This window comes from Pangasianodon hypophthalmus, chromosome 12, assembly GCF_027358585.1.
Source record: "Pangasianodon hypophthalmus isolate fPanHyp1 chromosome 12, fPanHyp1.pri, whole genome shotgun sequence".
Classification (NCBI taxonomy): domain Eukaryota; kingdom Metazoa; phylum Chordata; class Actinopteri; order Siluriformes; family Pangasiidae; genus Pangasianodon; species Pangasianodon hypophthalmus.
Window position 1 is genome coordinate 10,623,351 of NC_069721.1, and position 27,827 is coordinate 10,651,177.

General features: G+C 38.4%; 2 protein-coding genes across 4 annotated transcripts; one reads left to right on the forward strand and one right to left on the reverse strand.

Annotated features, from left to right (window-relative positions):
* Nucleotides 1–19: 19 nt before the first annotated feature.
* Nucleotides 20–18,817, reverse strand: arhgap17a (Rho GTPase activating protein 17a). Of its 2 annotated transcripts, XM_026915346.3 has the most exons (20): nt 18,354–18,817; nt 11,133–11,172; nt 8,840–8,917; nt 8,644–8,720; nt 8,281–8,392; nt 8,092–8,168; nt 7,851–7,968; nt 7,318–7,386; nt 7,128–7,209; nt 6,462–6,589; nt 6,119–6,230; nt 5,952–6,033; nt 5,718–5,798; nt 5,515–5,628; nt 5,340–5,431; nt 5,091–5,247; nt 4,506–4,769; nt 3,632–3,750; nt 2,995–3,546; nt 20–1,068 (listed from the first exon to the last, which is right to left on the reverse strand). In XM_026915346.3, exons 1-20 carry the CDS (start codon nt 18,404–18,406, stop codon nt 950–952), a joined length of 2,526 nt encoding a protein of 841 aa, XP_026771147.1. In that variant the 5' UTR covers nt 18,407–18,817; the 3' UTR covers nt 20–949. The 2 variants fall into 2 exon arrangements, with proteins under 2 accessions (XP_026771147.1, XP_026771148.1); XM_026915347.3 differs by lacking the exon at nt 4,506–4,769 and having other exon boundaries at nt 18,354–18,816.
* A 1,835-nt stretch (nt 18,818–20,652) lies between these two features.
* On the forward strand, nt 20,653–27,572 carry lcmt1 (leucine carboxyl methyltransferase 1). Of its 2 annotated transcripts, XM_026914588.3 has the most exons (12): nt 20,653–20,754; nt 20,981–21,075; nt 22,660–22,751; nt 22,915–23,036; nt 23,221–23,297; nt 24,291–24,352; nt 24,437–24,539; nt 25,658–25,778; nt 25,977–26,078; nt 26,889–26,980; nt 27,185–27,282; nt 27,428–27,572. In XM_026914588.3, exons 2-12 carry the CDS (start codon nt 20,990–20,992, stop codon nt 27,448–27,450), a joined length of 978 nt encoding a protein of 325 aa, XP_026770389.1. In that variant the 5' UTR covers nt 20,653–20,754; nt 20,981–20,989; the 3' UTR covers nt 27,451–27,572. The 2 variants fall into 2 exon arrangements, with proteins under 2 accessions (XP_026770389.1, XP_026770390.1); XM_026914589.3 differs by having other exon boundaries at nt 20,677–21,075; nt 26,892–26,980.
* Nucleotides 27,573–27,827: the final 255 nt, after the last annotated feature.

Genomic DNA, 27,827 nt, shown 5'->3' on the forward strand with positions numbered 1-27,827 from the left:
AAAGATCATCCTTAGTGTATATGCTTTTGAGAGTGGCATATTTTTATTTTTTTTTTTTGTCACTTGCTATCATTCAAGATCTTGTGGGGTTTTTAATCATAGTAAAACATTCAGTATACCACACAGTGTTCTTGTCCAACAAGTCACAGACTGTCAGGGTTCTGTCATTTGTCAGTTTGTTGTCTGTCTGTCGTTTACCAAAGAGTTAAACTAACACACTGCCTGTTAAATGTCTCGTTCAATATTTCTTACACAGATAACCAAATTATTATACACAGGTGACTTAATGCTGTCAAATTAGTCATGAGGGACTGATCACATTAATGCCTTAAGTTAAGGAAACCATTAACTGTTGAAGACAGAATACTAACCTTGTGGCGTGTGTACATTTTTATACTGTAGGTAATAGGCTATATTGATAATAAATTGCAGGAAATTCAGCTAAACATGTGAGGCATAATAATAAGACTTTCAAATGAAAAATAGAACAATTGAGCCTTAGGGAATGTGTTCATGGAAACAGATGTAGGACAGTTTCCATACATAAATTTAGGGGTCGAGTATATTAGCTGACTGGAAACCTGCAGTCACAAGGTAACTCTAAAGCCACAGTATATGGTTTCTGCTTAATATCATCCCAAGCTTAATATGGTTTGTTCTCTCTTGCTTTTTAAAACTAAGGCCACTTAAGAAACACCAACTAGTACCTCAACCTTTTTGCCAGTTCCTTACAATAAAATGAAATTTAGAGTGATAGCGTTAAACCTGTTTGGTGCCATGCAATATGTCCATGCCGCTATTCCTCTGGGTGCTACTGATGGTCCAAATCTTTGGTGAAATGCAACCAAGCTGAAGAGAACTTGGTGAAAGGGAAGAAGCAGCAGCATTTCAGAGAGTCCTTGGGCTGTGAGGAACAGGTAGCAGGTTTATGGCAGCCATATCCTCACCTTCACAGGACGGTGCTCTCTGAGTCCAAGTCCGAGTCCTTTAGCTGAGCAACGGGCTGCTGATCTGGGGCAATGTCAGGAATAAGAACTCGACCCAGCCCTTTGAATGACATTCCTGGTTCTGAACAAATACAGTAAAGTTAGTGTCTACTTAGGCTTTAGGATATTCTACAGTATAAAAAGTTTTCTGGATGTCCTGTAACAAAGCAGGCTTGTTTATGCTTGGTTGTGCTGTCTGTCCAAACGTTACTGATATATGATGGTACCTCTAACTCAGGGGTATTCAAGTAAAATTTGTAATGATCCAGTTACAAAAAATGACTTGCTTACAAATGTCTGGATAAGCAACTAACATGACTGAATGGGGACAACAGTTACCTTTTAATTCTTAACTATAAATAATTAGTTGATGACTATAAATAAGACAATTCAGAGTTTGTTTTATAGTGATACTTCATGTTACCACTTTTGACAAGTACCATGGTGTGTGAAATATCTGTTTGAATTTGACATAAATAAAATGAAAAATCTATGTAAGTCTGTGAAAACTCTGAACTCCAACCAGTTTTTTCATACATTTATCTGGTCTGCTACAATATTTTTTTTCAAATACTTAGTTCCACTGAAATAATTTACTGGGTCTGCAATCAGACTGCAGTCCCCAGTTGATGACCACTGGTTCTACACTGTATGGCCAAAAGTATGTGGACACCCCTCCTAATTATTGAGTTCAGGTGTTGCAGCCACGCACATTGCTAACAAGTGCATAAAATCAAGCACATGGCCATGCAATCTTCATAGACAAACACTGGCAGTAAAAATGAGACACTGTAATATGATGCCACCTTTGCCACAAGTCAGCTCATAAAATTTCTGCCCTGCTTCATCTGCCTCGTTCAACTGTAAGTGCTATTATTGTGAAATGGAAGTGGAAATGTGTTCTCTGGAATGATGAATCATGCTTCACTATCTGGCAGTCTGATGGATTAATCCGGGTTTGGTGGATGCCAGGAGAACGATACCTATTAGAATGCATAGTGCCAACAGTGAAGTTTGGTGAAGGAGGGATAATGATCTGGGGCTGTTTTCAGGGTTTGGGCCCCTTAGTTCCAGTGAAGGGTAATGTTAATGCTACAGCATACAAACATCATACAAAGACATTTTGGACAATTGTATGCTTCCAACTTTGTGGCAGCAGTTTGGGTAAGGCCCTGTCCTGTCCCATCCTAACTGTGCCCCTGTGCACAATGCAGTGTCCATAAAGAATTGGTTTGAGAGAGTTCGGGCTGGAGGAGCTCTAGTGGCCTGCACAGAGCCCTGACCTCAAACCCACTGAACACCTTTGGAATGCATTGGAACATCAATTGTGAGCCACGCCTTCTCATCCAACATCAGTGCCTGATCTCCAACTCCATAATTATGCCCATGGTTTTGGAATGGAATTTCCATCAAACTCACATAGATGTCATGGTCAGGTGTCCACATACCTTTGGCCATATATCCTGAGTAGCACTGACACCTGACCATCATATTCATATGTGCCCATTTCAAAACCATGGGTGGAGTAATACGTAGTTGGCCCTCGTTTGTTTTTATAACAGCCTCCACTCTTATGGGAAGGCTTTCTACTAGAGTTTGGAGCATGGCTGTGGGGATCTGTGCCCTTTCAGCCACAAGAGCATTAGTGAGATCAGGCTCTGATGTCGGGAGAGAAGGCCTGGGTCAGCGTTTCAATTCATCCCAAAGGTGTTCAATGGGGTTGAGGTCATGGCTCTGTGCAGGCCACTAAAGTTCTTCCACTTCAGCCTTGGCAAACCATGTCTTTATGGACCTTGCTTTGTGTACAGGGGATTATCATGCTAGAACAGGTTTGGACCTCTTAGTTTCAGTGAAACGAAACCTTAAAGCTACAACATTAAGCATGTATATATTTTCAGAAACTGTAAATGTCACATACAGAATAAACATGCCTGCAGGTTAGAATAGCACTTAGCATTCATGTCTAAAACAATAGGAATTGACAGTGTTGCAATAGATGGTGACTAACCCATCATTTTGTAGGCAGCACTCCAGATGTCATTAGTGTCACTGGTGTCGCTGGCCACACTCTGAGGCTGTGGTGGAGGCGGAACGGTGGGTCTGTTGCGTGGTTTAGGCACTGGCCGAGGCCGAGGCAGAGAGCCAGACTGAAATGGGGAAGGAACATTTGTGCTTGCATATTCAGGGGGAACCACAGAAGGTGGAGGAGTTTTAGGGGGACTGGGAGTACTGGGTGGAGATGGCTCCTCTCCTGGATCTCCAACTGCTGTGGGCTGAGGAGGGGGAGGAGTAGGAGTGACCTGGCTGGGGGGCTCTGGGGGTGGATGGTTGGGGGCCTGGAGGGGAGGCTGGTTGCTTGAATGGCGCCGAGGTATTGTGCTAGACTGAATTACTAACTGAGTGGGGCTAAGACTGCTTGGAGAGTGAGTGGAGAGAGGTCTCGGAGATGGAGAGAGGGATTGAGGAGTCCCACATGAAGGCTGTGGAGCTGACTGGCTGCCCGGCTGACCTGAAGGTGGATTGGCTGGTTTAGGAGGAGCAGGAGCTGGCTTTTTTATAGCTATGGCAAGCAGATTAAAAGTTTCAGATCAGAATTGGTCAAATGATTCTTTAGTATGCATTAAATGATACAGGGGTGGGTCTACCTCTGCGTGCCATGTGAGGGCTATGTCCTGATGATCCTGTTGCTGGAGATGCCACACTCAGCTGTGAACCTCCACAGCCATTCCTCTGAGGTGTGGATGCTGCGTCACTCGACTTTGAACTGCCGAAATACATAAGTAAATGTATGCTTTCATGAAATGAGAACAAAAACAGCCTTTCATGCTGTGAATTGTACAGGAATGATTCATACAATGACTAACGACTAGCAGATTTTGTCTAATGTAGTATAGTAGACTTGTATAGAAGTACTATACTGTCAAAACACTTTGCAGCATTGCATGTGACTGCTATATCATGCAAAAGAATGGATAAAATTAAAAGACAAATGTGATTCATGACACAAATTATGTGTTCTTCAAAGACAACATGAAAAGGAAATCCTAAAACATTTTCCTTCCGTGATGTGATGGATTTCAAAACAGGCTTTTTGCACAGTGAAAGGTGGGGGTAGAGAGAGGGGAGGTGAAATATGACATTATTGGTTAATGTTACTTTGTCCAGTACCTGTTTAGAGGTCCAATACTACATTTATGGTAGGATATTACAGAAAACAGTTCTTTTTGCCTCTAAGTAACTAAAACTCTTAACTGTAACCAATAAGACCAGGGACACAAACTACCAAGGTACAAAGGGTCAGTTTTGAGTTCAGGTAGTCTTTAATAAGTCGTAAGCCTACATGAGTGTCCCGTGCATTGTTCATAACAGACACTAGATTTTGTATACAAATATTGGAAACAGTTCTGCCTACTCATTTAGAATGAACGCAGACCAAATGAAATAGCAAGCAGGGCCAGTTTCACACAACAGTAAGCAAGGTAGCTCACAGGTCCTACTGAGCAATGCTATACCTCTTACCTGATCTCCTCAGTTTGTTGTGCTAGAAGCTGCTGTGCTGCTGCTAGGGCTGCCATTCCCAGTGCCAAGCTAGGCTGGCAGGCCTCCATACCCAGGCCCTCTGGTGCAGGCTGCTGTAGCAGGAGCTCAGCTACAGGCTGGCCTCCTGCATTACTGACAGCCTCCACCGGGGGCAGAGGGGGCTGGAAGGCAGGGGAAGCATGCTGCTTTCTAGTTAGTGTACTGCCTCTACGGGGATTGTGCTCCGTTAATTTGTTAGCAGAGCTGAAGGGAAGAGAGACAGTGAAGACTCCACAAGTGCAGAGATGATCCCAAGTGAGCAACACCACAAACAGAATAGAACAGGGAAAAAAGGTATTTGCATCCGCAGATATGCCCTCACTACCCACAGTGAAGCAGAAAGCTACAGAACCAGTTGTTCAGAAAATTAACTTTATCAGCAGTGCATGGAGTTTTACTAGTGGACAAAGATTACAGTTCAGGTAAACCTTTACAAAGCATTACAAGATTATTTGAAGGCTCATTTGGAGTGATGACAGCCTGGTCACTGACATTTTGTGTGATGTTTATTGTTAGTGAGTGTACCTGTCTCGTTTGGCCACGTCACTATCAGGTCCGACCATACTGTTAGGTCTCTTCCTCTCTGTTGTGCCCGAGTCATAGTCGGGTATGGTCAGATGGTTGACATGGTTTGTCATAGGAGTGGGCATTGAAAACATGCCTGATACATTGAACTCCACATCTAAATAGATAACATGTATATACCTCAGTCTTTGCTTAATAATTTTAAATGCTTTTTCTTAGGGGTGAACAATTCAATGTTATAGTTCTCACCTTCAGGGAAAAACCAGTCTGCATGTTGAATGATGGGCTCGATAATAGTAACTACGTGGACAGAGGTAGCAGCTGCCATCTCTGCTAGGCTCCTGTGATTAAAGGCATAACACTTTAGGGCCTGCACTAATACACATTTTACTGAAATAAGAAAAAAAAAGACAAAAATTCTCACCCCTCTGTTTTTGGCCATAACAAATTTGGTCCTAAGACAATTGCAATGTTGCTGGGGGTCATCTTGTTAATTTCACTTTCTTGGGCAAGCTTAGCAAGAAACTTCACCAGATACCTTTTGAAATTAGATCTTCATCAGTGATAGGTCAAATTTTATGGCTGGATGACTGTTACATTTAAATAGTTTTGACTATTTAAACTCACCTAAAGTTGGCTTTGTTGTTCTTTGGTAACTGATCACAGGTCACCCACAAAGCTTGTAACCTTTTGTCTGGGTCAGATATACTAGAAAGATTTGAATACAATAAAATAGTAAAACAGTAAAAAAGAAAGATGCCACAAGTGAAAGTAATTATGTTTATCTCTTGTGGTTCTAAATTACTAAATAAAACAATACTTGAATTATTCCTTCTTATATAGGTCCATGAACTGTCTTACTTGGATGCCTGAATCCACTCATCATAGAGCTCATAAGTCATAAGAGGCTCTGGCAGTTCCCTAAGGTAGGACTTCAAAGCCCCTAATCAGACCATAAAAAAGAAAATCCATAAAGTAGTGGTAATGACATTATTTCAGTATTACAGGAGAAAAGTCTGTTTTTATACCAGCAACCGCATGTGGGTCAGAGTAGAACTCCTCTAGCTGAGAGGTGGAGCAGTCCAGCGCTGCCTTAAGCTTCTTCAGTTTAGAGGCTCCTGCAGTTATCCGGAAAAGACCCTGTTCAGAGAGCAAAATGAGAGCCATGTAACCAACACACAAAAATTTTAAAGCATACCCATATTATTCAGATATTAATCATTTGAGCGCAGATCATTTGGTGTATTTTTCCCCATTTGTCACCTTCTAATTTGCTGCTATTTTCTAAATTACAAGCAAGTTCAGAGGAGCATGCTGTTTTGTGTGTTGTTTTTCCATTTGGGATCAGACGGCCTCTGATGTTTGTCATACCTCTTCCTTCATGCCCGTCTCTAGCAGCATCATCACACAGGCCTCTATGGGCAGCGCTATCTCTCTGCTACTCCGCTTCAGGTGCTCATCCAAGCCTGTTCCAAATGCTGGCTTCTCTGTCCATGAATCTGGTCAAACACACAATAAGGGTGAGATTACATAGAGGAAATTTCAAATTTACATTTCTTAAGCTTTTTTAAATTGTTCTTTTTTTTTTTTTTTTTTTTTTTACATTGGATGAATTCCTGTTGAATTCAGGAAGTAATGTAACCAATCAAGATCAACACATCTTAACCCCCCCCGTTCTTTGCTGATGATTAATGAAGGAGGTGGGTGAAAAGCAAAAGGTGTGACTCATAGTTCACATTCTGGGTTGTTGTTACCAGCCTCACACCACAGATGAAGCTCAGGATAACAATTTCTAGCACACAAAGCCTAGATTTATATATAGCAAATAAAAAAATAACAACTTGAACAGAACATCATACTATTGCAAATTAATGCACATATTGTGTGTTCAGAAGAACTGGAGTGTGTGTAAAAATATTTAGCTGTATATCAATTGCTCAAACTGTTCAATTGTATTCTAATGTATTCTATTATATTGTATTCTACTGAAACAGTATAATAAACAAAATCTAAGAGCAGTCAGTGGAGCTGTCACACCTTGCTGTGCCTGAATGGTTGGCAGGACACTTTCCAGCACAGAGAGAGATTTTCGGTGGTAATCCGCTTGAGCCTCTAATAACTGAAAACAGAAAACAAACTGAGACCACTGGAAAGTGAAAGATGGAATAAAGTCAAATTACAGTAACAATTACTGAATGTCTGACTACAAACCACTAAATGCACTTACCGTTACATAGTAGCGTGCGTAGTCCCCCTCTTTTGAAAAGAAATTGTACAGGTCGGCAGAGAGTTGATCCTAAAACAGAGACAGGCAAAAAGCAACAGATAACTCATAACACAACTATGGTCTTAAGTATTTACTTACAACTAAAAAGAAGCTACATAAAAATTATTCACACACACACACACACACACACACACACACACACACACACAAAGTGAACCATTGCATTAATGCTTTACACACATTACATTTGGAAGATTCACTCCATGGTATGATGATTCATTTGTAGCATGGATATAGGAGAAAGTTGGGCGGGGTGTTTGATAACTAGCTAAACATAGAGGGACAATAGTAATTCTAAATTAGGAGTGTCCTAGTGGAGAGAAATTGTGCTTTACTCTCGGTTTTGTATATCCCTTTGAGACTGCATGGATGAGGACTGCATATAAACAGTTTCAGCTTATGGCAAAAAAGAGAAAAACGGTCTACTCTTAACACAATGTATGATGAAAACTGAGTCTGGATGTGTTTGTTACCTTGCAGAGCTCCATTTTGTTCATTGCTTCATCCATCTCTTCTTTAAGTGAGTCTGCCTTGGCTGTCAGTGCTTGTGTGTTTGTTCCCGAGATTATAGATTTGGTTGCCTGCAACCACCTGAGCATAAGACAACAGAGGTTATTACTGACTACCAGATGACTGGCAATAACTGACAGTGATGTGAATGGAAAGTAATATTTAGCTTCAACACCTCAAATCTTAAAACATAAAAATAATGACCTTGTTCGAGCAGAATCATAGTCTAGCACCAGCTTGGCAAGTTGTCTTCGCTGCTTGAGTATGTTGGGGATGTCCACCTGAGAGAGAATGTATATAAACAAAGTCACAGTCAGTGTATAAAAAACAGTCACATACTGCCTAGTCCATGAAAACTGTGGTCTATAAGCTAGTAAAGACTTATGTACTTACCTCAGCTAACTGATTTAGTGGGTCTAAAATGTCCTTCTCAATCTGAATCTCATGCTGCATCAGCTCAGACGCCAGTCTGTTCTCCGCCTCGCCACACACCTCCATCATTTTCCTACCAAGTAGTAGCCAAATATGCTGAATTGCACTTTATAGACATTAGGGTTTGCCAAATGCTGCATTAAACTATGCACTAGGAGCCATTTTAAAATAATGATATTATTTTTACGTGACCACATGAATATGTAACACTAAACGTCTAGCTAATTGCTGAGCTGAAGACTACAACAGCACACATATTATGGATTGGCTTCAAATTTAAAGGGCTAAAAAAATAAAGTAACAAAAAACACACTTCACATTTACCCAATAAGAGAGTCTTCTCCTAGTTGGCTCCCGCCATCTTGCATGGCCTGTGACAACGCTGTCAGTGGGAGCTTTTTCTACAAGACACAGAACCAAAATTGATGCAGAAGTAACAGTATGGTGACAACACAGGGGGTGCCAGGGAGTTTAAAGTGTAAAGGACCCTTTCATGTCTCTTCTCGACATCTGTGCCTACCTGTCCCTGCAGACATGTAACCAGTCTCTTGTGTGTGTTGTGGGAAACAGCCCGCACCAGCTCCATGCGACGTTCGATCTGTGAAGAACAATACAAATCATCAGTAGCAAACCACAGATGAGTGCTCAAAACTGAACCAGGCTGCATAGCAGCAACAAGTACCACCTCTGCAAAATACCACAGACTGTGCAATACCATGCTGAGACTTTTATGACACACTGTATACTGTATACAGTGCACTCACTTCTGTGCTCTGAATCATGATATTAATCAACTAACTGGCCTATCGTGTGAAAAGCAGAAAAAAAACCTAAGGTTAGTACAAACTGCCTACAGTCAAATACACACAAAGTGGTTTTCACAGAGAACAGAGAGAAAAAACGCTTGTAAATCTAATCACTCTGGCTGGGTTTTAGTGTGATTTACACCCTTACCCAAGGGAGATGCATAAAAAGATATGCTTTTTACAACCGTGACACACAGGGACAGGTAGAATGTTCTTCTCTGAGGATGTGGCTGCCAGTTCAGAAATTTTTCCACTGAGGATTCAAATAATTAACAGCTCTGCATGCCTCATTACTTGAGATAATGTCTACAGCTGACAAAGACTAGATTTAAGCAGGAAAATCCTGAGATATAGGTCCATTTACTTACAGAAAATATTCTCTACATGAAATAAAATACAACAATATTGTTTCTAATAAATGCCAAACAGTCTTTTGCAGTATAAAGCATGTAAGTTGTATATACATGGAAATATGCAATGATTAATACAATACCCAGAAGCTCAACAATCAATGAAGAAACAGATAAAAAGAGAGTGATGACAGCAAAACTGCAGCGGTTTTCCAAAACAGACCATGATTTCAGGAATTCCACAGTCTGGGAGCAGAGATAACTGCTGCTTCATGCCAATCAACACTCCCCCATGTCATTCCAGCAGCACACAGCTGAGTCCACCACACATTCTGCCCGCATGGGCGTCTCCTGCACAAGGACAGAGAGGATACCCTCCACCTGGCGTGGGAACAAGGGGAATCCATTGACTTCTTTCTATTCTTTTTATGCTGAGGGAGATCCTGTTTGGGGACTGTTTGGATTAGCTAGTGCAAAGGTCTTTTTATAAATGTTTCCCTCTTTCCATCCCACGCCAAACACTGGCAGACCAACAGTAGACTAAACAAGCTCAAACACTGGTCTGCTCCATTTGCAATGGAATCAGTTTAGTATCTCGTTTTACGAGAGTTCCAGAGAAAAGGGAAACGCCACACCACCAACGCCCACTCCCCAACAGAAAACAGTGCATGGATGAGCACATACACTGATTACACTCGTAACATGTGGACTTGATTTAATAAGATATGATGTCATTAATCACCTACATTGCCCAGACAAGCTGTCTACAATGCAAAGGTATTAAAGAAACCTAGAGGGGAATCTCTGACATGGAGGGTGTGTGAAAGTCCTGAGTAAGCTGAGCTATACTTTAGTCTACACAACTGGGTGTGGGGCGATGAAGCAAAGGAATGAAAAGAACTACAAAGTGGCATGCAGCTCAAGCACTTGACAACACTGAACAAAACATCCAGAATCCTAAAAATAAGTTCTTTAATTCTCTCCGTTTGATAAAATTCTTAGTCTGTCACATTCATATGACTAATGCACTTTCAAAATCCATTTCCTAAACAGTGATCTCATCTGTGCTTCACTGGTTTTCAAGAGGTTTCACAATGGTTAGCTGCAGAACTTCACAGGGTGGGGCAAAAGTTTTCTAGGACATCTCAGGTAATTTACCTGGTATTTTGTTTACACATTCAAAGCCATCCTCTTCCATGTCATGATATAATGTGTTTATGTTTGTAATGCTTTCACCTAGCAGCGGTGACTACCTGTCGCAACAGAGTGACTCGCAGGTTCTCCATCATTTGACTAATGTTGAATTGCAAGTCAGACTCACTGATGAGTCACTGCATTACCAAAAAGAAAAGCACACCTGAAGATAGACCTGTTTCACAGGGTAAAGGCAGTGTACAGAACACTGAAAGTGGTGAATGACATGTACTTGTGTAATGTTCAGTAAGGTATACTTTACTTGACAGTCTCACTGTCTTTGTTCTGGGGAAAAAAAAAAAAAACAGGTATCCTAAAGCCAGCCTGACAAAGCTAACCTGACAAGTAGTTCTTATTTGAAATGCTACAAAGAACCATTCATAAAGCAATGATGTGGCATTTTCCAAAGACAGCAAATGACGTTCAACGCAAAGAACGCAAGCGTATGGAAGGAAGTAGTCACCTGTAACAGGTCATCGCTGAGGACTTCTGTTTTTTCAGCTCTGTAACAGAAAAGCAGGAGAGATTTAAAAGGGTGATACTATTAACAGATACACATAAGCACACATCAGCTCAACAAAATTGATGTGTTTAATACTCCTACAAATCTATTTGTAAACACAAAGAACAGATATAACAATCATACCACATACAAAAGTAGCCTACATAAAGTTTATAGTGTTGCAGTGCATACTATATTTGAAGTTGAATGTGAGATGTATATGTATCATGAAGAAATCTTTGTTGACTAAAGAATAAGCTGAATGTGTAATGAATTTCATACAACACACAATGAAAAAGTACAGTCATACACAGAAACAGACAAACTGGCAAAAAAAATCTTAGTGAAAAAAACAGTCTACAGCGGCTCCTAGGAGAGCAGTTGGTGCACTCCATTTTCCCAGAGAATTTCAGCATTCCACCATTGGCCTTGTAATGCTGTTCTGTACAGATGCTTAAGCTACTATTATTAGTAAACTAAAAGAGGTTTTTGGTCATGGTGCAGATTAGTGCCTCCCATATACAGAGTGGATAAACACCCGTTCAGTTCACACACAACTTATCAACACCCTCCAAATATGCGGCACTACTACTACAGAACAATAAATTGCCTTAGCTTTAAAAGATAGCTTCTAACTTTCCTTTTTAGTGGATCCATCAGGCATTAAATTAGCAACATTAAAGGTTACAGTGCTGATGGGTGTGTACACTTTTCAGTGACCTGCAAAGTCCATTTACATTTACAGCATTTAGCAGACACACTAATCCAGAAGTGCTTTGTAGTCTCTATCAAAAACACATCCTCATGCTAGTTCACTAGGTCAGGGACTAAGAGTACCCTCAGTATAATAACCCTGTTAGTGAGGTTAGTACAGTACAGTATGTACAAACCAAAATACAATACACTAGGTGAATTGATTTAAGATCCCAATATTAGATTTGCTTTAATTTAGAACATCTGATTCGCTTCAGCAGCTCTTTGAAGGAAAAAAAAAGTCAGCACTATGAATGCGCTATGGAAAAAGTTAAGGCAGCACAGCTGCTTGCTCATAATCCTGTAATACTTGTAAAGGAAGGGAGGATAATCTAAAAAGGCACATTTGGCACAAACTAGCAAGGGATCTTCTTGTCTTCAGCTTCTTGTCCCCTTCTGATGAAGTATCTAAAAATGATCTGGCTCCAACTTTCACTTATATAGAGAAGTAAATAGAATTATTAGAACTAATAAATGAATAGAAAGTATGACTTTCACATTAAAGAACATAACAATAAGGTTTAACTGACTGTTTTTACAATTTACATTTTCTTTACATCTCAGTAACCTTTTTTTAACATACAAATACCCATACATTCATTTTCATTCATTTTCAGTAGCTGCTTTATCCTGGTCAGAATAGGATCCAGAGCCTAACCTGGGAACACGAAGCACAAGGCACCCTGGATACACCATTATCAATATGGTCTATCTTAATAACATTTTATGCACATAATATTTTTGCATTGCATACTCCAGGACCATGGTTGGAAACCTAACTTCGTAGAAATGAGCAATACAGTCTTGAGTGTTTCGATACAGTGCAAATTCTTTGTCCCATCATATACATTACTTGCAACAAACAGGTGGTTCTACACTGCATATCCTATGGGTTATCAAGTTTGGCTAAGTTATTTGTCAGTTCAAATTGCTTAATGTCAATTAACCAGAAATAAACCCTAATAAAAACTGGTAATATTAAAGCTTTGTTTGCTGGTATAATAGAATTAGTGAAAGCATGCGTGTGTGCGTGTATGGGGCGGTTAGGCGTTTCAGCAGGTAACTTTGTCAGCTCCAGGGGCCCCGGTTCAACCCTGAGCTCAGGTTATGGTATGCATTGTCTACCACTTTCTATAGTAGATGATTACAGTTTTGTTTATTTATTTATTCCTCACTGAATGCTGTAATCCATAGTCAATATATCATCTTGATCTTTCCTATTTTATGACTCTAGGTAGCAGTTTCTGAATGACATGACCAAAGAGACAAAGTTTATTCATCATTAGTTGTTATGTCTGTATAACACACACACACACACACACACGTTATTAGGAACACCTGTACTCCTACTCATTCATGCAATTATCTAATTGTGTGGCAGCAGTGCAATGCATAAAATCATGCAGATACGGGCCAGCAACATTGGGTAATGTTTATATCAACCATCAGAATGGGGAAAAATGTGATCTCAGTGATTTTGAACGTGGCATGATTGTTGGTGCCAGGCAGGCTGGTTTGAGTATTTCTGCTGATCTTCTGGGATTTTCACACACAACAGTCTCTAGAGTTTACTCAGAATGGTGCAATAAAGAAAAAACATCCAGTCCAGGCTGGTGGAGGTAGTGTAATGGTGTGGGGAATGTTTTCTTGGCACACTCTGGGCCCATTAATACCAATCGATCATTGATTGAATGCCACGGCCTATTTGAGTATTGTTGCTGACCATGTGCATTCCTTCACGGCAACAAATTACCTATCTTCTAATGGCTACTTCCTGCATGATAATGCACAGAGCAAAAGTCGTCTCAAACTGGTTTCATGAACATGACAATGAGTTCAATCTTCTTCAGTGGCCTTCCCAGTCACTGGATCTGAATCCACACCTTTGGGATGTGGTAGAACAGGAGATTCACAGCATGAAAGTGCACCTGAAAAATCTGCAGAAATTGTGTGATGCAATCATGTCAACATGGACCAGAATCTGAAAGGAATGTTTCCATCATCTTGTGAAATCCATGCCATGAAGAATTGAGGCAGTTTTGAGAGCAAATGGAGGCCCTACCCAGTATTAGAATAGTGTTCCTAATAGTGTTCCTAAGTGCTCAGTGTGTATATGCTCACTACGTAGCGTATAACATTGTTGTTGTAGAAACTGCATAGTGCATTATATGCCAAATAGAATGGCAGTTTAAATTCAGCCAGAGATGAATGACCACTTACATGCAATGTCACTTTTAGACACATACCTGATCAAAATGAATACATGATTAGAATAAGTGAAGCATGCCAACAGTTGGCAGTCGTGTGTTTCAATAGTTTTAGGCAAACAGAGCACACACAAAAAAGGTGTGGTTTTATCAGGGTTTTTTTTTTTTTTTTTTTTTTTTAACACATAAATAATTTTGTATTTTTTTCCATATTGTAATACTGACTTACAAAGTTTGCACCTAAAAAAAATTCCTCTATGGGTATATATTGACAACTCATGCCCATCACTAACATTGGACTCTCCATTTAATCTAGCCCCAACACCATACTTGCATTAACATCTGGTGGGTCATCAGTAATTTGCATTATTAATGCTGACTGTATTTTTGTGAAGCTTTAACTTTCGCAGCTCTAGACTTGACTCACTGTACCATGCTTCACATAAGTTAGCACAGTCTCTCACGCTGGTAAAAGTGCACTATAATAACCTCGGGACAGGGGTAGACAGCTGCTTTCAATTAACACAGACGAGCAAAGAAATTGACTGAAAAAGCTTGAAACCAAATCCAGACAGAATTCAAAAGACATTTTGGAATCATGCCTGGGCCAAGCTGTTGTCCCATGTCCAGTGAGAACCTCAAATCTCTAATGCATGACAAGCTCAAAAACACAGTGCCATAGGATTTCAAACAACAGAATGAGAAAAACAGACTCTGAAACACCACTGGCCATGTTAGTTGACCAAATATATTTAAAGCATCTTTGTTTAAAAAACATAACTTAGAAAATAATAGTTACAAGTAATCTCTAATTGCATCTTCCCAGCAAAAGGCACTTATTAAACACACAACAGCATCTACAGAAAAAGAGATTTTTCTTCTCACAACCAAAAATAATATGTATAGAAAGAACTCAATAAGGACTATAAATCAAATCGCTGCTGCTACACAGATCTGAGCTGTTGTGGAGATGCGTGAGGTCCAGTATCACATGAAATTAGATCAACACTGAAAGCAAGATGACTACAGAAGAAATGCAGAAGATAAACCTGCATGTGTCTGCTTGGAGGCTATATGTTGGTCTCAACTGGACTTTCTAGCAGAGCAACAATCCAAAGCACAAAGCCAGATGGAGCCTGCAGTGGCTGCAGGAGAAGAAGATGAAGATTCCTGGTGTGTCCCTCATAATCTACATACTTTAACATCAGTACATGTCAAGACAGGGGAAGAGCCACTGACAAACACACAGCTTCATTAGTAAGCTTATCCAGTAATAATTTAGTTGTGAGATCAGTCATTTTTAGCAACTTCTTACAAATTGTGCCAGCATGTGAATCCAACAAAACGAAACAGTGCCAAAGGTATTGTAATACTCAAACTGTAGCATTATCTTCAACTAAATCAAACAAAAGAATACTTAAAGACAGAATCGTAACATCTACTGAACTAATGAGCAGAGTGCTGCAGCAAACCCAGCCAGTCCCTCATGCTATGAAAAACCCCTGCAGAGATCTAAACAACAGTTTTGCCTCTCAGCCAGCAGACTGAGCTAATGGTGTCTGAAGTACTACTATGCATTGGGCTTAGATGAATTAAGCAGAGTATAGGTGAGCAAAGACAATCTCTAATTTCATTTAATCATGAGGCCAGAGAGCAGATGTTCTGAGTTATATGGCCCATTGCTAATAGACTGATGAAAGTGGATGGTCCACAGTAAAACAATAAAGCCTTAGAAACAGTATGGATTTTGTGCTTAAATAGGAGGAACACCTTCCTTATTGTACCAAAGGCACTGATAGCCTCACTCCAGGGCAATCATTATCTGACAATTAGTCATTCTTCAGTTGTAAAGGAACAGAAAACAGCTGAAATCAATAGCCTATCCCACTTACTAAAATAAGCACTCAATTACACTAAAAATAAACAAAATAATTATAATGCAATCATTGATTTTTTTAAATAGACATGATCAAACCTGGTGTACAGTGTATAGTAAAGTGTTTTACTATTTACTCTAGAATGCTTAAAACAAATTAAACAAGGCTAATATATAAATATGCAAATTACTGTAGATGATCTTTTAAATAAAATCAACACTGCAGTGCTTGCAAGAGAACCGATTCTTTGATTCAGTTCTTAGATATAAAACTTCCCCAGGACGACTTCCTGTTTAAAAACAGAATAAAGAGAGATTTCCTTTGAGGAGCTGCACGGCGAACACAGTGTACTGCCTCCTCACAATCACAGGAACTGTGGGATCAGCTGAGGCGTGTGTCCTGCCTTTCCCCCTCCGCTCAGCCCCGAACACTTCAACACTCCGGTCTGCTTTCTGCATCACTAACTCCTGATTTACTGTTAACAAAATACACAATTTGCTGAATGACTATTCCAGACGTACATATCTATCATTTAGAGCTATAGGGGCTGAATTTAAAGCCAAACATCTGGGTTCTTTAAGTAACCATGCTGTTTAAGATACAACCTCTACTTTTAATACTGTTACGGTCCATCTCAGTTCAAAACAGAAATGTAAACACATCCTGGCCTTAATGGCTTTAATGCGTTATGTTTTTTTAAAAAATAGTTTTTATGTTCAACTGCAGCCTATCAGAAGAACTGCTAATTCTTTGGTTTGCAAATACTTTAAATGTGTTGGAAAAACCCTTTTCTACCTTGCACAAGATGTGGGAGGGTCTGTTTCAGGATTTATCCAAAAAGCATGGGAAAGAGGGTATGTTGGAGACCTAATTTCCCAAAGAGAGTTTGGGGTGAAATTATGACTAGTCTGGGTTATCTTCTGAAGCAGGAGACATTTGAGCTACAACTTCATTAGTGACAAACCATGTCTGTCACAACAAGACACCACAGTGCCTCTGCAAACACGCCTCGAGAGACTGATCAGATTGCAAACGTTCAAACGGAATAAAAATGAGCACACAGACGCTAAAGGTCAGAACTCGCTGAAGAATCTGCTTCAAGAACAGTATTGCCCTTTAACAAAAGATCTCAATCACTAAAAACAAGGAGGATTCTGACATCCAGTCTTATTAAGCTTGATTAACTGTATGGTTATGATTGTGTTAAAGGAGCACACACAATGCATATGATAATAGACCATTGCTGGACAAACAAGACTTCCAAGTCAAAATCAGAAATCTTGAGACATTTATGTATGAATTGCAACAGTAAAATACATGGTCAGTGTTTCTAAGGTAAAGCTCCATGATGTGTTTTGAAGTATTTTTTTTTTTGTCTTTTGGCTTTGCTTGTTGTTTTGTGCATAAAAGTGAGCACAACCAAACTGTAGACCTACTGTATATCCATATCTAAAAATAGCATAGTGGCATATAAACATAAAACACATATATGCCATGTTCTCTGACAGGCTTGAGAAGTTATTTACGTAAGGAGTTGCCATCTACAGATGAGCAACTGTTGTACCAAATTACAAACCCATTCATGACGAAGCCCAGAAATAGCACTGCCGAAATGCTGTCTGCCTGCCTTGTGGGCTTTAACTTCACTAAGATAGCAGACTAGAAAACAGAAATGAAACTTGCTGTGTGCTTCAGTAAGCCACCTCTGCAGACTGATCAGATCACGGCCATCCAGAGCCTTTGGGCTTCTCAGCAGAGGAGTTTGGAAATGATGAACAAGCACATACCAAGTACATAAATTACACTGGACTCCAGAGGGAAGGCATGGGGTCCTGGACAAAATCCACTGAGCTTGTGAATGAACAGATTTGATCTGGCCTTTAATTGGGATCTATAGTTAGCTTCCATACTTGTCATCTGTCTTAACTTAGATTTAGCTTAAACACTTTTAGTTGAAAAGGTTTTAATGTTTTTATACAACACATGTAGCTGATGTGTTCATCATAACTGGTTATGGTGAGATGATGCAAGAATAAAATGCCATCCTCTCAGCACTAAGTGGGGTTATTTCTATAGGGTTAGCCTGCTCTGTGCTTTTATCCTGTAAAAGACTGTCATAAACTGCAGATGTTGTGGCCTCTGCTCTCTAAACAGAGCTAAATGTGGCTATTGGCGTTGTATAATGCTGGAAGTTGGCCCAACCTGAGACACTGAGCTGAAAGAAAGCGGTTAGTAAGTTAAGTTAGCTTGTTGAGGAAAGATAAGCGGGAATAATCAGTCATGGACTCGCCACTGTCCTGGCAACAGCACAACACAAAACTGCTTAACAATTTAAAGCTACTTGCCTGCCAACTGTCTGGTTAGCGAGTTGTTTCATCCGATTAAACTGCTTCTTCATTTTGGTGTCGTAGTCCACAAAGTCCAAATTTCGGGAAATAGAAAGCTTCGAGATGCTTCATGAGCTGAAAATCCTCTGAATCATCATTGAAGTCGCTGGGAATTTCACCGGCAGATGATTAGCTAGCTGAAGAGCTGCCTAGCTAGCTGGATACGCTAGCAGCACAGCACGGTATAATAAAAATGTAGAATAGAATATAAATAAAAAACAAACAGCCAGCTTCTGTAAAGAGCAGTGAAAATGTTACGCCATAAAATTATGTCCTTTAACACAAGCAGTGCCGGTATGTGTGTTTCATTTTGTGCCAGTGGGTGAAATAAAAGAGGAGAAAGTTGACATCCACTGAGCAGCTCCCAGTGACTCTGGCTAACACTCTGTAACACAGCCCTGTGGTGGTGAGGAGGAGGATGAGGATGATGAAGAATTCACTCCTTCCCAAAGACACACCTATGAAGCCATCACACACACACACACACACACCCCTCACTGAAATGTTAGGTAGATTTCCATATGAAACTGCTGTGATTTGAATTCATTACCATTTTTGCGTTTGCATTTCTTTCTGTGTTTCTCACACACACCAGTGGAGATTAGGATTAAACATGATCAAAGCTTGAACTGAAAGAGATCAAACTCTATTAAAATGTTAATTAGATGAGTGCATGATCTTTAATAAAGAAAGAACAAGGGAGGATCAGTGAACCCAGTGTTCACATCATGAGTTTTCAAGCAGTTTTGTTGTTTAAACTTGTGAAGGAACTCAACAGCAGAGATACAATTCATTAGGATCTGAAGTCTGGAAGTCCTCTAAAATTACATAATGAATGACCAGTATAATGAATTATAATGACACAATGAAGCAAAAAGACAGAACCTGTGGTGTGACTACTTGCTGGGATTTAAACTTCCTCTGTGTACAGTGCTTTAGGATTACTCTCCTTACTTGAGTTGATAAGAAATTTGGTTTGATTTCTTGTACATCTAATAATAATAATAATAATAATAATAATAAATGTTACAAAATAATATATCTGGATAATGTCAAATACATTCATAAGTTTTACTTTCCTAACATGAGTTGTTAAGGAATTTGGTCTGATTACTTTTACATAATAATAATAATAATAATAATAATAATAATAATAATAATACAAAAATTAATTAATTTCAATTACCTTCACAATTTGTACTCTCCTAACATAATTTTGTCCCATTTCTTGTACAGCTGACAACAACAACAGCAACACAACAACAACAACAACAACAATAATAATAATAATAATAATAATAATAATAATAATAATAATAGGGCGGCACAGTGGGGCAGTGTGTAGTGATGCATCACAGCTCCAGGGTTCCATCATGAGCTCGAGTTACTGTGTGTGTTTCACATGTACTTCTCATGTTGCTTTGCTTTTCCTTGGGGATATTGGGTTTCCTCCCACTGTCCAAAATGCAGGTAGGTGGATTGGCTGAAATAAATTGCCTCTTGGTGTGAGTGCTGCCCTGCCTGGACTGGCATCCCATCTGGAGTAAATTCTCCCACAATGCTACCAGTGTTACTAAGGTAGGCTCTGACCCTGACCAGGATAAAGCAGTTACTGAAGGTGAATGATATAATAATAATAATAATAATAATAATAAGAAGAAGAAGAAGAACAACAACAACAACAACAACAATAAGAAGAAGAAGAAGAAGAACAACAATAATAATAATAATAATAATAATAATAATAAGGAGAAGAAGAAGAAGAACAACAACAACAACAATAATAATAATAATAATAATAATAGTAATAATAATAAGGAGGAGAAGAAGAAGAAGAACAACAACAACAACAACAATAATAATAATAATAATAATAATAATAATAATAATAATAATACATTTTACCTGATCTTGCTGCTATAAGTATCTTCAGGTCAGCAGGTTTATTACAATTGTTTTTAAGGATGTTTCCTATCCAGCACTGTTCTGATGTCCTGTCTGGTTAGTGTGCACTGTCCTGTGTATTTATTGTCCATTTTATTGTACACACTGTAATGTATTTGTACTGTATGTAGTCCTGAGTGCCGTGCTGTGTATTGCTAGTTCTGCACCAGGACCCTGAATGAAACATTTCGTTTCAGTGTATACAGTAAGAGTTGTATAGCAGAGTCACATTAAATTAAAAACAACAACTTGACGTGACCTGATGCTGACAGTAGGTGGCAGTGTGCAGCCTGCACTCCATACACACACACACGCCAAACCATGACGGCGATGAAGGCGCAGGCGCGGTGCATTGTGGGAACAGTCGCGAGTGGATAAGGATGTAGACTTGCAGCCAAGGCTAAGAAATTATCGTGTATTTTTAAAACCTGCTTATCACTTTATAATCGCATAGTTTTCGTTTAAATAATGAAGAAAAAGATCATGTAACCTTCGACACGATTTAAGTGAAAGTTAATGTCTAATCTGTAGCTCAGAGCTTTGTGTTGTTGCATGAGCCTAGATTGTAGAGTGAGTGTGTAATGGCGTGTGGATTTCACATGTAAACAAAAAGCAGTAATTCTGACATCCCTGTGATTTAGTGAGTGTTCATGGCGTCCAAGGCGCCTTTCACTGACTCTGACACCGCTGATGAAGCTGTCAGAGCAACATGCGACGATGCATCCACATGCAAAAGGTAGAGATGATGTGAGCAGCTCACTGGGATCCTCAGACGCACTGAGGCTAGTTAAAGCTGGGCGATATGGCACTAATATCATATCATTCCTCAATCCACATTTATCACGATATTTAGTTTTGCTAGTAGTGTTGCATTTGAAAAAAAAAAAAAAAAAAAAAAAGCTGTTCAGTGATTTTTATCAATGACATTTTTTTTGTCTACAATTTTTTTTTCATAAAAAATGTTCAGTGACATTTTTTATGTTTACATTTTTTTTGCATTTTTTTAATGTTAAAAAAATATTATTTATAAAATAGAAAAAATGTTTTTAAAAAATCTGTAAAAAAAAGTTTAATCCTTTTAAAGATACAAAAAGGACACGATAAGCTGCTTCCTCTCAGTTTGTGCTTAAATAATTTAAATCTTGTAAAAATTATTTAAAAAAAAAAAATCATGATATCCCAGAAAAGCATATTGTGACATTCTTTACCACAGTGTCAATATTACAGTCATATTGTCCAGCTCTAATAAGAAGTTCGAGCAGGGCTGTAGGGCTATAAGGGCTCAGAGAGATAAGACAGAGCAAGGCCGTGTAGTAGTTTGTAAGTGAGTAGTCGAAGTGTGTTGATTCTCTGTGAGACGGGTAATTTGTGTAACTGCTGGAGTACAGGTACTGTACTGTCGTTTAGTATGAGTAGGAACCCTGTTAGATGAAATTTTAATACGCTGGAGTTTATTTGCGGTGCCAGAAATAGCAAAGATGAGGGAATACAGCGATCTGAGCATAAGGTTATGAATCAGGTTTCAGTATTCAGTAAGTAAGGGTTGAAGCCAGGCAATACTGTGGAGCTACAATGGGGTTCAAATGAATGTGTGTTGTAAAAATTATACCTAGACTGTGGATTGTGTAGAATATTTGATATAAACTTAAAATTCTGGAATTTTAGACAGAAGAGTTTTGTGGGCACCAAGCAAAATTTCTGTTTTGTCAGGGTTTAATTTAAGAAAGTTGGAGTCTATTCTTGATTTTATATATCATAAATGCATTACGTTAATGAGGCTGGAGGAAGAGCAGTGTTGGACCTAGTACTGAGAAATGTCTGAGTGTCATGTGCATCACAGTAGAAGTTAAGACCGTGTTTGTGAATGATCTGGCTAAAGGGAAGCATACACAGTATATGGTGAAAAGATAAGGACAGAAGACCTTGAGAGACACCTTGTGTGACAAGGCAATAGAGAATTTATGTTTATTAATGGTTATAAAGTGGTGTCTGTAGAATGGTAAGATGCAAACCTTGATGATAAACTTAATGATAAACTTATCACGACTGACTGGCAACCTACTTATTTTCTTGTCTGGTTGCTTCTCTAATGTAATGGATTCCTTCAGATTATGGTAGCAACACACTGGTTGTGTGGTAGGAACAATCTGGTTAATCAGAATCAAAATTCATGTGTTTTGTTATCATGCATTAAAGTAGCTTACACTGAAGATGTTTTTTGCCTTGAAATATAACACGTTTGAGTTTAAGAAACGTGCTGATTTATGCTGATTTTGATTGATATTGATTTGGATTCATATTAATTTGTTTTTATTTTTAGGTTTGCAACAAGCAAAGGATACTGGACTGACCCTTACATACAGTATTTTGTGCGTCAGATAGGTGAACGCAAGGCACCTGAGATTAACAGAGGTAAAACTTTATTTCTTTCATAACATAGGTACATTACGCAAATGAATGTCTGGCATAAGTGCTACAGATATGTGACAGTCATCTCCATCTCACTGCCCAGTCCATGACGTCATGGTTGTATCATTTATAGCAGTTTTTCGTTTTATTTTGATTCATGCTGTAGGCTATTATGCCCGTGTCCAAGGAGTGAACCACCTGCTTGATGCATTTCTTAAAAAGACTCAGTGTGAATGCCAGGTGGTGAACTTTGGAGCTGGACTGGACACCACTTTCTGGAGACTGAAGGTATGCTGGGTTCACAGTGTAATTTTTTTTTTATTATTATTCTTTATTAGTGTTTTTAATATTACCATTTACTGAGCAGCATTGCTGTCTGACACATTACTCAAACTATTCTGACTTGGCTTTTATTTGAATTTGGTTTATTTTTGGCAAAATGTTGCATAAAACCTCCTGTTTTAATTGATAGGCTGAGAACACTTTGCCGAAAAAGTACTTTGAAGTTGACTTCCCTATGATTGTTGCCAGGAAGATACACCATATCAAGTAAGGTGTAGAATGTAGTTTTTTATTTTTGAAGTTTGTGTCACCACCTGTTGTTAGTTAATGGTACTGATCATGGTTATGACATGTCATATAAGTTCAATGCCTGTAGAGGGAAACAAAGGCTATGAAAATATGAAATGGAGAAAAGGCAAAATAATTTCTTTATAGTTCAGTGTATAGTTTTGGGGTTTTATTTAACAACACTAAAATTTCTTTTCTTTTTTTTAACACTATTTCTCAAAATCTCCCAGTATTGTCAGTAGTTTCATTGTAGCTGCTTTCCTAATTTTTGCCTCTGAGAACAGACACAACATCTCTCTGTCTCTCTGGTTGTCTGTTTTGGTGTAGTATACTATATAATGCACATAGCACTAGTATTTACTGTATACTACATATTTGTTTTATAGTAGTATGCAGTTTGTGAGACATATTTGGTATACACCTAGACATGTGACTACCTGTCAGTCAGATTCACTTGTAGAGACAGTTTCTTTCATAAGTGAGTTTCTTTCTTTCTTCTGTAAGTGACATACATTCAAATGCTTCATCGTCACAATTACTGTTACTGAAACTGTGTTCACTTTTAGTGATTAAAGGCATAAATTCCAAATTGAGGCAGCAGAGTCATTAGCTTTAATGTGCATTATAATCAACCAGCACAATTTCCTCTTCTGCACGAAGCCAGGTTAGAACTACAGGGCTTTTTAAGAACAATTTGAAGATTCCTTAATCAATCCCAGAAATATTTAGAATTTATACAGAAACTAATTTGTACATAAAAGTACACACACACAATTTTAAACCCAAAATATATATATATATATATATATATATATATATATATACATACATACATACATACATACATATACACACACACATTACTGTTTTACTTGGAGAGGATATCACAGAATCATGATGTTTAAAAAAAAAAAAAAAAAAAAAAAAAAAAAAACCATGAGAAGATTTTAAGTCCTTTTTCCATTTTTGCAGGACAAAGCCTCCTTTGTCAAAGCCCTTGATTGAGACCCATTCCGCTGATTCACTCCTATTAGGTAATGATAAAAACTTGAGCATTACTGATGCCAAATTTTGTCCTTGAAGCAGCTCTTATGCTTGTACGTGTCTCTCTTTGTTAGATGGCCACAACCTGGACTCAGACAGATACTGTATCATCGGTGCTGATCTCAGAGACCTCCCAGGGTTAGAGGAAAAACTCAGAAAATTCCACATAAATACAGAGTAAGTCATGTATTTTTGATCTAGTCTATGCAGTTTCTGTGAGTAATAGGTAGTGAATAAAAGACTTATAGGAAATTGGAAGATAATAGGCATCAGAATTTTATTAATTAAGAAACATCACCATGTACTTTATCCATTTATAGTTACATTTAATGTTAGGGAGATAAAATGTGGAAAAAATAAATATATAAATATATTTATATATTAATTTGTTTTCACAACATTTCATCTTTTCATATTTAATCTTTTCAGTCACATGAAGGCTGTGGGAAGTTGTAACTAAGCTCACGTACCTTGTGCGTCACAGAGTCAGATTTTAAAATGTTTCATTCATTGACATAACAGGCGTAACAAATGCATTGGGCTTGGCTGGCCACATTGGCTTGATATAATTTTCACATTTATTGTTTGGTTAAATATCCCAGTGCTGGTGGCCTTCACAACAATAGCACCCTCAGGGATTTATTAAAATATCCACATGTGCGTCAAAAAAACTCATCTTCTCGGATGCGCAGTGCTGAGTCTTGGAAATGTTTAAAAACATAAAATGTCTATGACATCAGTGGCCTCGATTTCAAGGACTCTTTCTTCAGACGCCATTCTTTAACTTCCTCTGAGTTATCCACATTTATGGAATATGGAACTTGGCTTTACTTCTCTCTAAATTATTCTCTTGTGTATAAAATGAGTTTACTTTTCTTCAGCTTATTAACAGAGTGGTTTCTTATGCAATATTCTGCTTAGAGGCTAATCTCGTAGTTAGTGAATTAACAAGTACACTATATGTGACTGAATGGTCACAAATCACCACAGCCGTGTTCCAGAATCTAGGAAAGCCTTCGATGGGGGTTATTATAACAGCAAAGAAGAGACTAAATCTTTTAGAGCTGTTTAAACAGCTCAAGTATCTGTTTAAATATCCTCAAGTACTACCTTCTCAACCCTTTATTACAGTGATATTGAGAAATTGCTATGTACTACAACATTTATACTTATTGTGGTCAGAGTGTATTGATGTTGTATTGTCCCTTATAATAGTACTATAGGAGAAACGCAGCTGCTTACTCCACCCTGCTTGTCATTGTTTTATTTTATGTCTTCATGTTCTTTCCAATTAGATTGCCAACACTCTTTGTTTCTGAATGTGTGCTGGTGTACATGACCCCAGAGCAATCCTCCAAACTAGTGCACTGGGCTGCACACACCTTCAACACTGCCATGTTTATCAACTACGAACAGGTAAGATACAGGTACAATCACTGACAATCAGTTCATGATTTAGGTTTATGTCCCCAGCAAAGAGGAGCTGAGAGCCTGTGCTATAATTAAATACAAATATAAATCATAGCATAAAAGTGATATCAGTAATCAGACTGTAATACAGTTATCTAGTGAAATGCTTTCATTTCTGAACCTCTAATTGCCCCCTTTTTACAGGTGAACATGGCTGACCGCTTTGGGCAGGTCATGATTGAGAATTTGCAGAGACGACAGTGTAATCTGGCTGGAGTGGATGTCTGCCAGTCCTTGGATTCTCAGGTAAAAGAGAATCCATTTTGACACAATGAAACCTATAAACCAGTTATTTTCACTGTGGACCAAGAAGGTACTGAAAAGCAGGGCTGACAATATTTGCTTTACTGTAAAATAATCCCTTAAGTACATTAATTATCATAAGTGTGATACACATGGAAAATTTCTGAGTCAATCACAGGCTGTATTGTGAAGAGCTTTTTGCTCCTCCCATAATCACTGTGAGGCCCATGTGAAGTGGCACTGTAGACTGTGTATGCCTCTTTCCTCTGACCACAATTGTCCAGTACTGTGTTACTCTATACTCGCATTTCTAGCTGACCTGCTGTGGTTCATACACGTTTTCGCCCGTGGCTAATTCTGAGTGGGTCAAGAATAGAAAAATGTCTGCTATAATTTAAAATAAAATGCATGGTTGAACATAAAGTTTGAACTTAAAGCTCAGTGTTCTTGGATTTTCATGTGAGAGCAATACATTATATTGCTTGCTTGTAGTGTTGTTTGCATTGTTACTGACTGCTCAGTTCTCAACAGGTGGTTGGGAATCAGACAAAACTGTCAAGTTCAGATGTTGTGTTTTAGTGCCGCAGCTGTTGCTGTTGGCAGATTCCCACATGAGCAGTTTCAAAGTGCAGGAAGGTTAAATGCAGCTTTATCTGAGATTATGTACTGATAACATGGTTCAGATGTGTAAATGTATATACCTACATTTTTTTTTAATGATTGGTTATATCCCGTAGTGAATTCAAAAGAAATTGTTTTTTTGTTTCTTTGAAAGGACAAATGGACATGATTTTTACATGAAATCTGTTTCAGAAGGAACGCTTCCTGTCTACAGGATGGGAGAGTGTGAACGCACTGGACATGATGGCAGTCTATAGCCTGCTTCCTCAGGAAGACATAAGCAGGTACAGGATGCAGGGAAAAAAAAGCAGCTTGCGTATTGTGCCTATGGGATTTCATGACTAATCTAGTACATTGTGCGTGACAGATTCTGGGTTTGAATTGTTACATTCATAGAAACAATGCATTTATGATATTTGGCACCATAAAGAGATTGGGCTTGGCATTTGACTTCTCGGAATGTCTTATGAGAATGTTTGCATTCACAGGATTGAACGACTGGAGTTTTTAGATGAAAAAGAGCTACTCCAGCAGCTTCTCCAGCACTATAGTATCTGCTGGGCAGTGAAGGACACACTCAATCTAGGTGAACTTAACTATTCCTACTTTCAAATAGTACAGTGTTAGTAAAAATATTGTCCTTTATATTCTTCCCTTCCCCATGAGTGTAGACATTTTGAGTCTCATAAATGTCCAGAAGTAATTGGCAGTGACCCTTTTCCCTTTCTTAGGCATTTCACAAATTGGGTTTTGAGTTTAACTGCGACCCGGTTGGGAGGACTAGAAGTCTCTGTGCCAAGGTCAACATGAATCGGAGGAAGTCATTTCAGCTTATTTTTCCTTTGTGACGTCAATAAAAAAGATGAGACCACTAAATTGTCTTATTTTGCCTTTGTTCTCTTTTAATATCTCCCCTGTGAGGAGATATGCTGCAAATTTAAGTATTATAATAATAATAATAATAATAATAATGATAATAGTAATAATGGCAATTACTGCTATTATTATTATTATTATTATTATTATTATTATTATTATTACAGTCTAGAGTACATCATAATTTGTATTTTTTAAGTATATATATATATATATATATATATATATATATATATATAATATATATATATATAT